This window comes from Kryptolebias marmoratus, linkage group LG22, assembly GCF_001649575.2.
Source record: "Kryptolebias marmoratus isolate JLee-2015 linkage group LG22, ASM164957v2, whole genome shotgun sequence".
NCBI classification, from domain to species: Eukaryota; Metazoa; Chordata; class Actinopteri; order Cyprinodontiformes; family Rivulidae; genus Kryptolebias; species Kryptolebias marmoratus.
Genome location: NC_051451.1, coordinates 24,410,051 through 24,423,188, shown reverse-complemented (window position 1 = coordinate 24,423,188; position 13,138 = coordinate 24,410,051). Strand labels below are relative to the sequence as shown.

Sequence of the window (13,138 nt, the reverse complement as noted above, 5' to 3'; positions counted from 1 at the left end):
CTGAACGACGCTGTGGGAAGAACACGGGTGAGGAATACTGATGAGAGGAGCCATCAGCCTAATCTCCAGCCCAGCAATCGCACCACTTCCGCCTGTCAGCCGGAGTATGTGAGAGTGGAGCGGGCCGGCCCGGTTCTGGCCCATGCAGCACGGTTTGTGTTACGACACGAGCTGCAGGGCAATCTTTTAATGGGCAGCAGCGGCCGAGGACTGCCCAGCCTCTCCATTTCAATTAGACAGAACTGCTGACTGCTCCTGCACAAAAAACACACACAACTCCATGGTTTGTTTTTTCGTTTTTCTTTCTGGACGCACTAAAAGCCAGAGGATGTAATGAAAGGGTGCGTTTCTGTTTAAACGTGTTACACCACACTTCGTTACACATGGCAAATGACTTCAACGAATTAGTCCTCGTTAATCCTCCACTGCGCTTTTCTTAAAATGTGAAAATGAAAACATGGCCGCAAAATTAACCAGGTCAAGCAGAACACAGTCATTAAAAAATAAAACTTCATTAGTTTTTTTTTTGTTTTTTTTTTAAGTAAAACATCTTTATGAGAGCTTTTTTTTTTTAAAGGTACTTGCTGCAAAGTCATTGAAAACGAGCAAAAATAAATAATAAAGTAATAAACTTAATTTCCTCCTATCGATGCTGAATGTGTCCTTCATTTAAATATTCATAAGCAAAATATGACCATATGCCAACTGCCACAAGTTTGTTTACGTAGAGAAACAGCTGAAGTTACTGAAAATAAGAAACGTTAAACTTACCCGTGTAGAAGATTCACAAAAGCCTCACGTTTGAACGCTGCGCTGTCTCCATGGCGTTCCGCCTTCCTGCTCGATCCCTGATATTTAATCCTGACACTTTTACTTGTTATTTTTCTTTTCCTATAATTTAGCAGCAGATTCACTCGTATTTCAACCTAAACGTCTCCTCCTCGGCTCCACGCTCGTCTGCCATATTTGTTTTCTTACACAGACCACATCCAGCCGAACGTACGTCACATCCCGTGACTCAAGCGTCCCCGTGGCTGCCGGCGGGTTCAGACGAGTGCTTTGTTTACATCGAGTGTGGACTCGCATTTTAGATACGCGTATAAATACATCTTTAAACTCAAAATATGAAAATGAAAACATTAAAGTCAAGCAGAACACAGTCAAACATTTTTTATATTAATAAAACATCTTTAATTGATATAGTTTTTTAAGAAAGTGTTTCTGAGTGAGCATTAATAGTTAGAATACAGACGAGCATTATTGATCTTTTACGGAGCAGAGAGGAATATGGAGGCCAAAAACAAACATGGCTGCTTGTGTCTTTAGTGTTGGCCAGTCCCAAAGCTGCATTCATTTATAAAATATGGGGGGGGGGAAACAAAAAGCATATTCTGAAATTTCCAAATACCCATAATGCCTCAGAGCAGCAGAACATTGCACTGCGGCAGGAAGCTTCAGTCACTTTACTTTGGCTTGAACTACAGCAACATGCGATGATGATTGATGACGGCCCTCAGAGCTGCAGCCTTAATGAGTTCAATGCATTAATTGTCTATATGAGCTCTCAAAACCTCCCCCCTTTCCCCATTTTTGTTACACACCCACATATAAGAAAGCTGACTGTCTCCATTACGTCTTGGGTGAGGCGAAGTCCCAGGCGGTGTCCTGGGCACACTTCCACATGGCGCGCACCAGCCGAGTGAAGCCCATGTCCTTGGGTTTCTCCAGCCCCCGCATCAGCCGCTGCTTCATGATGGCTATGAACTCCTTGTTACTGAGCTCTCCATTCCCTGGGGGAGGCAGACGAGGTAAGAGAAGGGGAGGGGAGGGGAGAGAGAGTGATGGACAGGGGAGAAGAGATGATGAAATAATAAAGGAAAGGAAAGCAAGAGGAGGAAAGGAAGTCAGTGTTTTGCACCTACGGAGGCACCGCTCGTCCAGAATCACGTACAGCGAGGAGCCGTGGCAGCTTACCGTCACAGTCGAACAGAGCGAACACCACGTCGCACACGTGGTCCGACAGCTCCACCTTGGCTACCGTGCGGGCCACCTGCTTCATGGTAACTGTGGGACGGAGAACGTCGGGGTTTAAGCACCACAAAGAGGACACAAAATGCACCTGAGTCAGCTCACGTGAGGGGAACACGAGTCAAACGGCATTGGATCGATACGAGGAGGGGGTTTCTATTCATCGGGCACACAGAGACGAGCTGAGAGGAGAGAGGGAAGACAGCACCAGGACATCACTCCGAGGAGGGAACAAAGATGGAGGACTTGAGGGCGTCCAGGTGTTCAAACTGATTAAAACCTTCTCCGTATGTCTTCAGATTGTGTGTTGTGGATAACTCTTCACTACTACCACATCAAATCATAGCTCAGTATCTGTAAAACTAGTGGTTCATGGGATATTTTGCTAACAGACCAACAGGGATAACTCTGATAGTTTAAGATCTCACAATGAGCACTTGGAGTCACACCACATTTTAGCATTTTTTGTAAAACTGACTGAATTATAGACATTTCTATGTTGTCTGAGGACAGTTTGCTGTTGCAGCCATCTTGACTTTGATAAACTTTAAAAGGTAATCAGTTATAGATTTACATCCAATGATTACTTTCTGAAAGTTTCATTAAAATTTGCCTTTGCCTCTCGGTGTCACGCAATAATTATTAAGGCTTCAGCAGGCATACTGCAGGTGGAGGAGGGAATGTAGGGAAAAAAACAAGTCCAGATGATTAAAAATGTCTCAAAGCAAATGGTGTGAGAACAAAAAAAAAAAGCCAAATCACACTAAGAACCTCATTAGAGCCCTTCCTTTGTACCTTTCAGAAAACCATTGTGCACGGATCCAAACTGAACACCCACATGTGAGAAAGTGTGGAGAAAGGGTGTGAAATTGTTGGATTTGAGCGTGAGATGAGAGAGACGAAAAAGAAAGAAAGAACAAAGAGCGGCGAATATCACAGGAGATCCTTTAAGCGGGAAAAGACGCTTTCAGCGAGCGGACAATAGTTAGGAGGCAGATCATCTGTCGACTTGTGCCCGGCGGCGGCCCACGAACCCGAGGCAGGCTGATGTTTTCAGTAACCCTTCAGAACTCGAATGATAAACACACTGACACACAAACATGGCTTGTTAGTGATGACACATGCAGATTGTGGAAACTACAACCACAGGGTGGACCTCTCAGTCTGATAACAGCAGCTGTTTCATCAGTAAACAGACGGAAAACACACGGAGGCTGACTGAAGAGGCGAGTTTTTGCAGTAAAAAGTAGAAATCAGACAGGTTGTTATGGTTAGCTGTCTAATTAAATTGACCATCCTAGTTAGAATCCCATAGAAAAATGACTTTTATAAAAATACTATAAGTACTAACAACGACAGAGGACGGAGTGTGACATTTATTAAACTAATGACATTTATTACATTTAACTTGATACAGACTGACTCGTTCCCAGATCTTCTGGAGAGCCTTCAAATGTCCTGCTATTGTGTAAATATAAATAAAAATAAAATTGTGCAGCATGGAGTTTGTCATGGCACAATAAATAAAGACTAATTACTGATCAAGCTGCACATGCAACCACCAGCTAACAGACACAAAAAAAGCTACAATCAGCGTTTCCTCTTGTGTTTTTGCCACATCTGCTGTTAACTCTGTAACTGTAAGTTATATTGGATGAGACTGCACAAAGCATCCTTTTTTTTCAGTGTTTGACCAAAACTTTGGCATAAAAAGACAAGGGATGATATCGATCCCTTTCAGGAGTGCTAGGGCTTTAATTTGAAATACTTTTAAAATGCATGCTGCAGTGCATCTATTTAGAAAAACACCAATTCCATCCTCTTGGTACTTTCAGAGGGACGCCATGAATTGATGGGTCGGCACAGTCCTCCCCATCCATTCAGTGGCCCGTTATGATACTGGCATGTGTCGGTAGCTTGGACTGTAAGCAGGAAGTCATCTGTCATGAATTTAAATGCGTACAGTACTGCGGGCCTAAAGGGAGAAGTGGTAGGTAAGTGGATGGATGGACAAACGGATGACGGATAGCTGAGTTGGGATCGGGAGGAAAGCCAAGCAAAGAAAGATGTGGGAAGCAGATTTGGTTGGCAGGGTTTTAACAGCTCTGAGAGGCAGAGGATGAAAGTGACAACGGTTAAGTCTAAAGGGAAGTAATTAGGGGAACAGCAAGAATGTCAAAGAAAAAAAAAAAAAAAGGAGCGAGTGGGTGTACCTTTATCTATCGAGGCTCCTGCCATGTGGTAGAAACTCAGGGCTGTGTCCACATCATTCACGTTCTTTAGGAAAGTAAAGAAGTTCTCCAACTCCTCAAAAGTGATTCCCTGAGCCAAATGAACAAACATGGAGACAAAAAGAAAAAAAAGTTGGGCTGAAAATCTCTAAAGGCTAAGAAAAAAACGAGCCGTTAGAGCGTTGAACTCGAGCGAAAAATCTGCCACGTTTTGTCATAACAAGAGCTGGAAGTGCACAGGGCCATATCTGAGAGCGGCCCGGCACTGTGACACAAATGACAAGAGGAAGTGGGCAGCAGCTTTCGACACACATGAATGACTACAGCTCTGCGAACGGTCAGGAGAACAGACGGCGCTAAACACACATGCACGTATACACATGGCAACAGAGTCACCGACACACAGCTGCTGCGCTGCTCACAAGCTCATTTACAAAGAAAAGTGAGCATCTGGTCCTTGGCAGTAAAAAACATTTTTCTTATTTACATTAGTGCAAATCTGAAAGATAGACGGCAGCGTGAGTAAATGATGAAAGAGGAAAGTTGGTGCAGTTTAATTCCTTCGGAGAGAGACGACTCTCGCAGCGTGGAGCTTTCATGTTTTTCAGGAAGGGGAGGTTCTCGCTGCTTACGATTTCTCTCTACTAATTGCCAAACTTTACCATCAAATACGCCTCATCATGGCTCAGTCTTTTTAAAAACTACACTAAGATGGGTGCAATCTTTAAATTTAAGCATCTGAGTTAGGTTTTTTTTTTAAACACTTGTGGGGATTGGATGTGGTTGGGTCTAACTTCAGTGACTTGACTGATGGAGCTCGTTACACTGAAGAGGAACTATGAGAGCAGATTTCCTGCAGAGCTGGATTCACTTGAAACTGAATGACGGCGTATTACGGCCACCCAGAAACAAAAATTGAGGATGAAGTTGTTTTTTGAGCTTCGAGATTAGAGCTAAAATGTTGAGATTAAAGTGGAAATACTGTCATTTTTTAAAAATAAACCCACTGAAATGAACCCTATTGAGCTCCTAAACTCAACTGTATCTGTTAGTTTGTATTATTATTGTATACGAGAGCTATGGCTGCACATTTACAGAGTTAACTATAAAATAAGATGCAGTATTTTATCTGAATCAGCTCAAGATCAGGTTCTCTCACTGCTGCAGAACCTTTAAACCCTGTTTTAATCCTTCATAATAGGAGTTTCAAACACATACGCTGTGTTTGTTATTTTGTAGTTAACGCAGTAAAAGTGTGTTCATAACCCTCAGATACCAAAATAATAAAAAAACAGAAATACAGTTGGGTTAAAAAGCATAAAAGGTGGTTCACTTCCTCCGGTTTAGTCTTGAAAGACGACTTCCTTTGTAAACATTACGACTGTTTTCTGGCAACATTATCACTTTCTTCTATTTTGACTTTGTTCTTGACATTGAGACATTGTCTTTTATTGTATGTGTAAATATATATATATATATATTTTACACCTACTGTAATGTTTTTACGTCTTTTATATAACTTTTCTGATCTTACTAGTGCATATGTGCAGTTAGCTTCTGTCTGTGTATTTTTTCCTTATTTTATTCCTTTTTAAATGTTTTACCATCAACCTGCCAGGGACTAAAGATCAAATTAGCCCCTACCTGACTCTACCTGGCATATTTACAGGGTAAACCCATGTTCATTAATGTGCACTGTCCCTTTATATAAATAAATACAACTCGTCCTCAGTTTTTTTTTTCTTCAGCTGTCGTATTTAACTGCCATAAAACAAATAGAAGAAGTTGACTGACAGAAAACTACTGAAGGAGCAGGACTTTGAAGAGAGAAAGAGCTCACAGAGAAGCTCAGAGAGCAAACGTCTTTGATTCTTCTAACCATCGACGACTTTTTCTTTGGTCATAAAATAAAGAAGATGGGGCAGATGAGTGCTGGTCAGGTCGATGATATCAGGCACTGAATGTGTTATCTGCTCTCAGTGATGTATTACCTTTTATCTTGGCTCTCACAAACAATTTCCCAGCACAATCTCCTTTTCCCTTCAGGCACACAAACACCCCATCATCTGCCACACATCCTCTCATATAGGCCAGTGAGGTAATACAGTCATCACCCCCAGGTACAAGCCAACAGTCCATTTCATTTATCTAAAGCTTCCATTCAAATGTGAATAAAATCAAAGGTTGTTTTTTCTACCTGGGCATCCTTGAACATCTTCTTCAAGCCCTTCTGCATGAGCTTGAGTTTACGAGACTGGACGCCACTGTACGCCAGCAGCATACCCCCAAACTGTCTCTCTGTGATTCGGCCATCCACGGGGTCGTTCCTCTCAAACTGCGGAGAGAGAAAGATGAGGATTTAGAGCTCTGCAAAAGGGACAGACAAATTATTATGAGAAGGACGGCAGGAGGAGATGGGAAACAGTAAATACTGGTGTCAGGCTTTAAGCTGAATCTTGCTTGGAGATGTTGGTGACGTTAAATCTGCATTTTTACAACGTTTCACTGGAATATGACTTATCAACAGCGAGCTTTGGTAGTGTCGGGTCATTTCCGCAGATTTATGTCTGAGGACATCCGACAGCTAAAATGTTCTCTCACTTCTTTCTCACTGAATGTGTTGACCTCTAAAAAATGTTCATCCGTTGCACTTTTGGCAGGAAGCACTCAGCTAAGCTAAAATAAGCCTAGAGTCGACGTTTCAGATGAGTTCTGATAATTTATACCACCATTAAGTAACTACTTTTTGTAAATTAAAAGTCTCTTTGAGGAGGGGAGATCTGAGTAATAGTTCACGATATCACAGCCTGTAGAAAATCAAATAATCTCTTGATACAAAGGGTATTAGAGAAGTTACAAAATTAAGAGTTCGGCATAATGAGAATGAAAGGGGAAGAATCTGCATGGCCTGCAGCTTCAGAGGTTACATAAAGAGGATAAAAACACACTAAACAAATCTAAGAAAGACCTTTTTATTCTCCATCATTAGGACACAACAAAAATGTATTTTTTCCCTGACATCTGCTTATTAGACTTAAGTTTTATTTGTTTTATTTGCAGCATATTCATATTAAACAGAAAGGTTTTTTGTAAAGGTTTTTTTTTATATGTTTTGAATTTTAAGAGTCTGAATTTATTTCCCCAAACAGAACCATTCTCCTGGGACTGAGAAGCAGATGTTTCAGCACACAGAAAAAAGAAAATAAAAGTCTGTTTCTAGACAGATGCCTGCAGAGGACTCGAGTTGTGAGGAATTGACTTTAAAACCCAATCAGACCACAGTTCAATGTCTTAACAAGTCCTGGTCAAAATGTATTATCACCAAAAAGCTTCAGTGTTTTCTGGCAGGTTTTTTGCAGGTGTTCCACTATAACTGCTCCAAATAGTTTACAGAAATATTGCTCTCTTAGTCTGATATTTCCTCGTCTCGACATCATGTCCCCAAGCTGCTGTCTGTTGGGTCCTCCTAACTTGAGAAGCTCTAAAAATACTAGGAGTGACACATAAAGGACTCACTGCAGCCACGTTGTTTGACCGAATGCTTTCCTTACTGCAGATTTAAAGTTATACATGCAAACAGCTAAACCAGACCTTTATCATGGATAGGAAGCGTCAGAATGAAGAGTTAACAACCGTCCTCCTCACTGGAGGTGAATTAAAAGAACTAAAAACAAATATCAGCTCATCTCATCCTACACTACTGTTTGTTTTTTTAAAGAAAACTATTTTTTACAACTATGAATAATCACAGCAGTTTGAATGTAACTTAACCAAGTAGACTTTAAATTGTTTTTATTAAAATGTATAGTACATATTTTTCTTTTTACAAGGGGTTGTGTAGAGTTTTAGCAAATACGATGATTACCTGAAGTATACAGCTTTTAGCACAGTTTTAAGAATCAGGTGATTTTATTTAATCTAAAACAACAAAAACCTCTAAACTTTCATTGTGGTTTGTGCAAACGCTCCACTGTGGATGATTTTATCAGGGATAACTGACCGTGATGATCAAATTATTTCAATGAGAAGTTTGAATCAGGTTTATGTTATCTCTAAAAGGCAAATATTTAAGAATATAGCAAAGCATTCTTTTTTTGTTTGTTTTGATACCTCCAGTTTGAGCACGTCATGCTGCAGCTTTCTCTGAAACTCCAGGAAGCTGCCAATAGTGAGTTTTCCCTTCAGGTCCTCTCCGAAGAAGTAGGTGGTGAGAGCAGAGCTGCAGCCGGCCGTCTTCAGGGTGTTTCCCGTCGTGGAGCGGTCGCGGTGTCGCATACCCATACTGGTCTGGGATCGAATGATGCTCTGGACCTGGAAATAAAAAAGGTCCAATGTCAACTAGGATAGACTAAGCTTTCAAAGTAATTATATACTTTATTTTGCTTGTAATTTAATTAAAAGTTCCTCATTCTAAATTAATTTTCGTCAGTTTTTCTGTTAAGAGTCGAACCTGTTCAAACTCCTCCAGGTCCACTTCTCCATCGCCGTTCAGATCAAACATCTTAAAGGCAATCTCAAAGTTCCTCTGGGGAGCTGCACAGCACAGAACACAAACCCACACAAAGAGACACGTTCTTAAATCAATCTATCACAATATGAGAAGAAAAGTCACTCTGGATCGACCCAGCTGTTTTCTGGGTCGATCCAGTTCAATAATGACCCAGTAATGATATATTTACTGCCTTCACCACACTGGGAATGAGCTTCAGGGCCTCACTAGGTGGGATAAATATCCCTCAGAGTAGACAAGAAAAACTGCCTGATTAACCCCACTCTGTCTGTAGGAGGTAAACTACAACACAACAAGGCTATTACTCATTTCTGAATATGCGCTTGCTTTATTTCCCCGCAGAATACACATCTGAACGTAATATCTGAACCTTTGAATAAAAAAACAAACAATAAATTCCTGCGATCCTAAATAAAATGTTTTGTAGCTTTACCTCCGCCAAGGTAGCCTTTATTTGTTTGTTTGTTTGCCTGTCTGCACGCAAGACTACTCGAAAGGTTATGAACGGATTTTCATGAAATTTTCAGGAAAAGCCAAACACGCTACAAGGAACAAGTGATTAGATTTTGGTGCTGATCCGGATTCGGGAACTTTTTAAAGGATTCCAATCTGACAGTGACCCCGTGGCCTCGGCGGAGGTTTGCGCTCTCACTGTGCTTCTACTTTTGAATTATTTCTGCTATATTTCAATATAAATCTAAACCTTTTAAAGCAAGAATATAATCATTTTGTCACCTTAACAACAGTTTTATTTGGGATTTTGTATAAAAACGTTCCAAACTAATGAGGCAAAACATTCTGAGCACCCCTGATTAACATGCTGTCAGTCCTTTACGCGTTAATTAAAAAAAAATAAAATAAAAAGGCTCTTCGCTGCCAAGTCCTGGACTCTACATGACCTCTGAAGATGCCCCGAGGTCCATGGAACAGACTGGAGCGTCTAACCCTGTAAACTGCAAGGTGCCCCAGATCAGACGCCTTCCAGCGCCACCCAACCTGAAACGACAGATGGTTTGTTACACAGAACCATCTGCAGAGCCTTTTCTGGAAACTGCTTGAGAAAGGGCAAACACCTCAAAAAAACTAAAATAAAAAATAAGGCAGGTGTTTGGATGAACCATCTGTCAGCCACCATCAATCCAGGACATTTCAACCATAAAGTACAGCCAGCTTTCTTGCTGTTACCAGTTGGCATCGGGGCAACACATATTTTCAATCCTTTGAATCCTTCAGCGATGTTATTTTTTTGGTCTTCTGTCAAAGAATAAATGGTTTCTGATGTAACTGCTGTTACAGCAACTTCCACCACTATGATCTGATTTCCTTCCTAAAACCTCAAAAGTTTATCATCATTGCGTTACAACTGGCACAATATCAACATCGCAAAGTTGTGCAATAAACTACAAACCCAAGCTAGATGCTAATAATATATTTAGCTATTCCAAATGCCCACAGCTGATTTAGAAGGATGTAGCTGATATGCTAAAGCTAAATGCAAAATCAAACACTAAAGAGTGTCGTGATGACAAAAGAAAAAAGTGACGAGTGAGGAAAATGAGGAACTGGTATTGTCGTCGCAATCTTCAACAATATTGCAACAACACATTTTCCTAATTAGTGCCGACCAGTTTTTACCCAAGCGGATTGCTTGAAGCCTCAATCTCTCACAATATTACAAATCTCATGAGAATCTGACAGCCTTGCAGCATGAAACGAATCTCCAAACATTGTCCTGATTTGATCTCCTGCTGAGCACAGTTGGGTTTTCATTCCCTATTTCAATTTGCATTTAAAATACGTGAATAAAAAAAAGTTAATGGCATCAGTAAAATAAAAATTCTACTTATTTGTAAAAAAAAAAAAAAAAAAACTTTCCACAATCTGCTGAAGATGTTTTGGCTTGTACAAGAGCAACAAAGCTTCATCTACTGCTGCAAACATCCCACTTCTTTGAAGGAAACAAAAAGATTCATGTCAATAAATATGTAACACCAAGTTTGCCCAAAGCACATTTGAGCATGAAGCAAAATATCCTCCAATAAAAAAATTAGACTGCGAGCAATCCTGAGGCACCCTCGCGTGTCTTCCTAAAAATGACTTTGCCTAAGACTTTTCTCCATACAAACAGATTATAATAAATAGTCTAAGCTGAAGAGATGAGTTTACCAAGCATTCAAGAGGAAGTAGTCGAATTTGATTCTTATTATCATAAACTCAGACACATTTAGAGCAGAAACATTGGTGTAAAATTCGTTAAACCGTAACAGAGGTCAGCCAGCTGACTGAGCTCATAATATCTTATAGAAAACTGTATTTTCTGACACTAAGAAAACAGAAGAAACAGTTTAGTATCTGATTTGTGATCAATACTAATGATTTAAAAGATGTTGTGTGCAAGCGGCGATCAACAAAGTACTTACTGGAGAGCACAGTTGTGAGGAAGATGTAGTCAGAGAAGGAGATCAGACCACATTCTCCTAACGTGTAAAATATGCTGTCCTCGTCGGCAAACTTCTCTCTCTCCTGGGCAATTTTCTGCTCATCAATGGCATGACATAAAAACAAAAAAAAATGTGTGCATTAAAAAGAAGTTATATTAATCAACAAGCCTTAGAGTGTGTGACAGGTAATATCAAGGCTAGCTACGGTCACATGGCTACACACACACCAATGCACAGGGTTAATTATGTATAGACAGGTTATGACATTAGGAGTCATGCAACTGCTGCAGACACATGAAGCCGAACAGGCAGGTGAGAATGACAGTGAAAAACAATTAGTCTGTGTTAAAAACACATTAGTCACCAGAGGCTGTACTCACAGAGTGAAAGTGACATAAAAAGTGGGAAAACGTCACGAGAGACTGTAGTACAAACACACACACTTAATTAACCTTATCTGCAAAAACAACCCAATGCACTGATCAGTTAAAGTTAATTTAACCCCCCCCCCACTCACAAACACACAGCTGACTGTGTTCTTCAGTCAGCACATGTACACTCACAGCACTGCATGATAACATGCATACACACTCAAGGATAGACTAGAAAGACAGTGTCCCCGTGTTGGGACGCTCGACTAAACAGAAGGACAGAGCATGCCTAGTGACAGAGGGAGCGAAGGGTAAGGTGGGGGGGCTGAGCCACACTGAGCCCACGTGGAGTTACCTCCGTCTGTATAGAGGTCCATTTCAGAGGAGGAGGAGGGAGGAGAAACAACTGTTAGAGAACATTGTGGCCTCTGCTGTTTAGCAGGGCCTTAAATGACAAAAAAAAGACACGCAAGTGCATTCATATTGATTCACACGACACAGATTGTTCAATGCAAGTGAGGGAGGCCACTCAAAATTGGGATTCAATTATGTCTTGCACCTCTACAGTTTTTATTTTCATGCACTACACTCGAAATCACAACTGTACCAACCATTAACTTTTGAAAAATAGACGTGTCCAAACTGTTGACTGGTGCTGTATGTGTACGTGTTATCTTCAGCTTATTCAGCCTGATTAAGTATTACTGTCAGATGGATCAAATCCCATAGTCTCTCTTGTGATCATTTGGGATAAACATAAATGAATGCAAAAATGAGTGGTGTCCTTTTCGTGGCATAGCATTCTTTTCCCCTCCCCGTAACTACACAATGGCTGCTAAACACAACTATAAGCTTGTAAAATACATCGGTGTACATTCTGACTCACTGAAGTCAGCGATACAAACACACAGAACAGCAGTTTCCACTGAGACATTTATTATTGATGATATCTACATTTTTCTGCTTGGCCTTCAGAGGAGTCGGACGCTTCTGCTCTTTCTCCCGAACCCGTCCCTCCCTTCCTGCTTTGCAAGCATTTTTTTTCAAGCCTTTCTTCTACCTATCATCCGAATAACAAAAGGAACTATGGATTTGGTCAACTGGTCTCTGAACGGAATCGACACTATTTTTTCCACGTTGAGATTGGAGCGAGGGGAACGCAGCTGTCCCAGTGGAATGGTGGCTGCCGGACGGGTTGCTGGTTCCTGGGGCTGGAACCTCATCTGTTTGGCTCCTCCTTCCATTGAAGATGTTGAAGATATATACATATTTGGTTTTATGATAACTGGATTCCTGCTGTTTGGCTGTGGAGGTATCCTGGCTTATCGGAAATTGAAAGCGATCCCGACAGCAGTTCGGGCCTGTGAGAAGCTGTCAGGAACCATGGATGGCATCTCCCATACTGGGAACACACAGACTCAGATGTTGGGGGAGATAAGTCGCAAACTGGACGTGATTCTGACGAGAATTGCTGTTCAGCAGCGTGCCCGTGAGGAGTAGATTACACCCGGGTGAAGTTCCAGACGGAGGGAGAGGCGAGGAGGACATGAAATTCGG

The 13,138-nt window shown here is 41.1% G+C and overlaps 1 protein-coding gene across 4 annotated transcripts in view; it reads right to left on the bottom strand.

Moving 5' to 3' along the window:
* Positions 1 to 1,167: 1,167 nt before the first annotated feature.
* The window catches only part of micu1 (mitochondrial calcium uptake 1), a 34,301-nt gene continuing 22,330 nt past the window's right edge, over positions 1,168 to 13,138 (bottom strand). For 2 of the 4 annotated variants that reach the window (XM_017412818.3, XM_017412821.3), the window contains 8 exons: positions 11,937 to 11,942; positions 11,190 to 11,304; positions 8,710 to 8,792; positions 8,370 to 8,570; positions 6,457 to 6,594; positions 4,242 to 4,350; positions 1,975 to 2,064; positions 1,168 to 1,790 (listed from right to left, as the gene is read on the bottom strand). In XM_017412818.3, the coding sequence (XP_017268307.1) occupies positions 1,630 to 1,790; positions 1,975 to 2,064; positions 4,242 to 4,350; positions 6,457 to 6,594; positions 8,370 to 8,570; positions 8,710 to 8,792; positions 11,190 to 11,304; positions 11,937 to 11,942 (903 nt within the window). In that variant the 3' untranslated portion in view covers positions 1,168 to 1,629. The remainder of the gene's footprint in view (positions 1,791 to 1,974; positions 2,065 to 4,241; positions 4,351 to 6,456; positions 6,595 to 8,369; positions 8,571 to 8,709; positions 8,793 to 11,189; positions 11,305 to 11,936; positions 11,943 to 13,138) is intronic. The other 2 variants (XM_017412819.3, XM_017412822.3) reach the window with 1 other exon arrangement.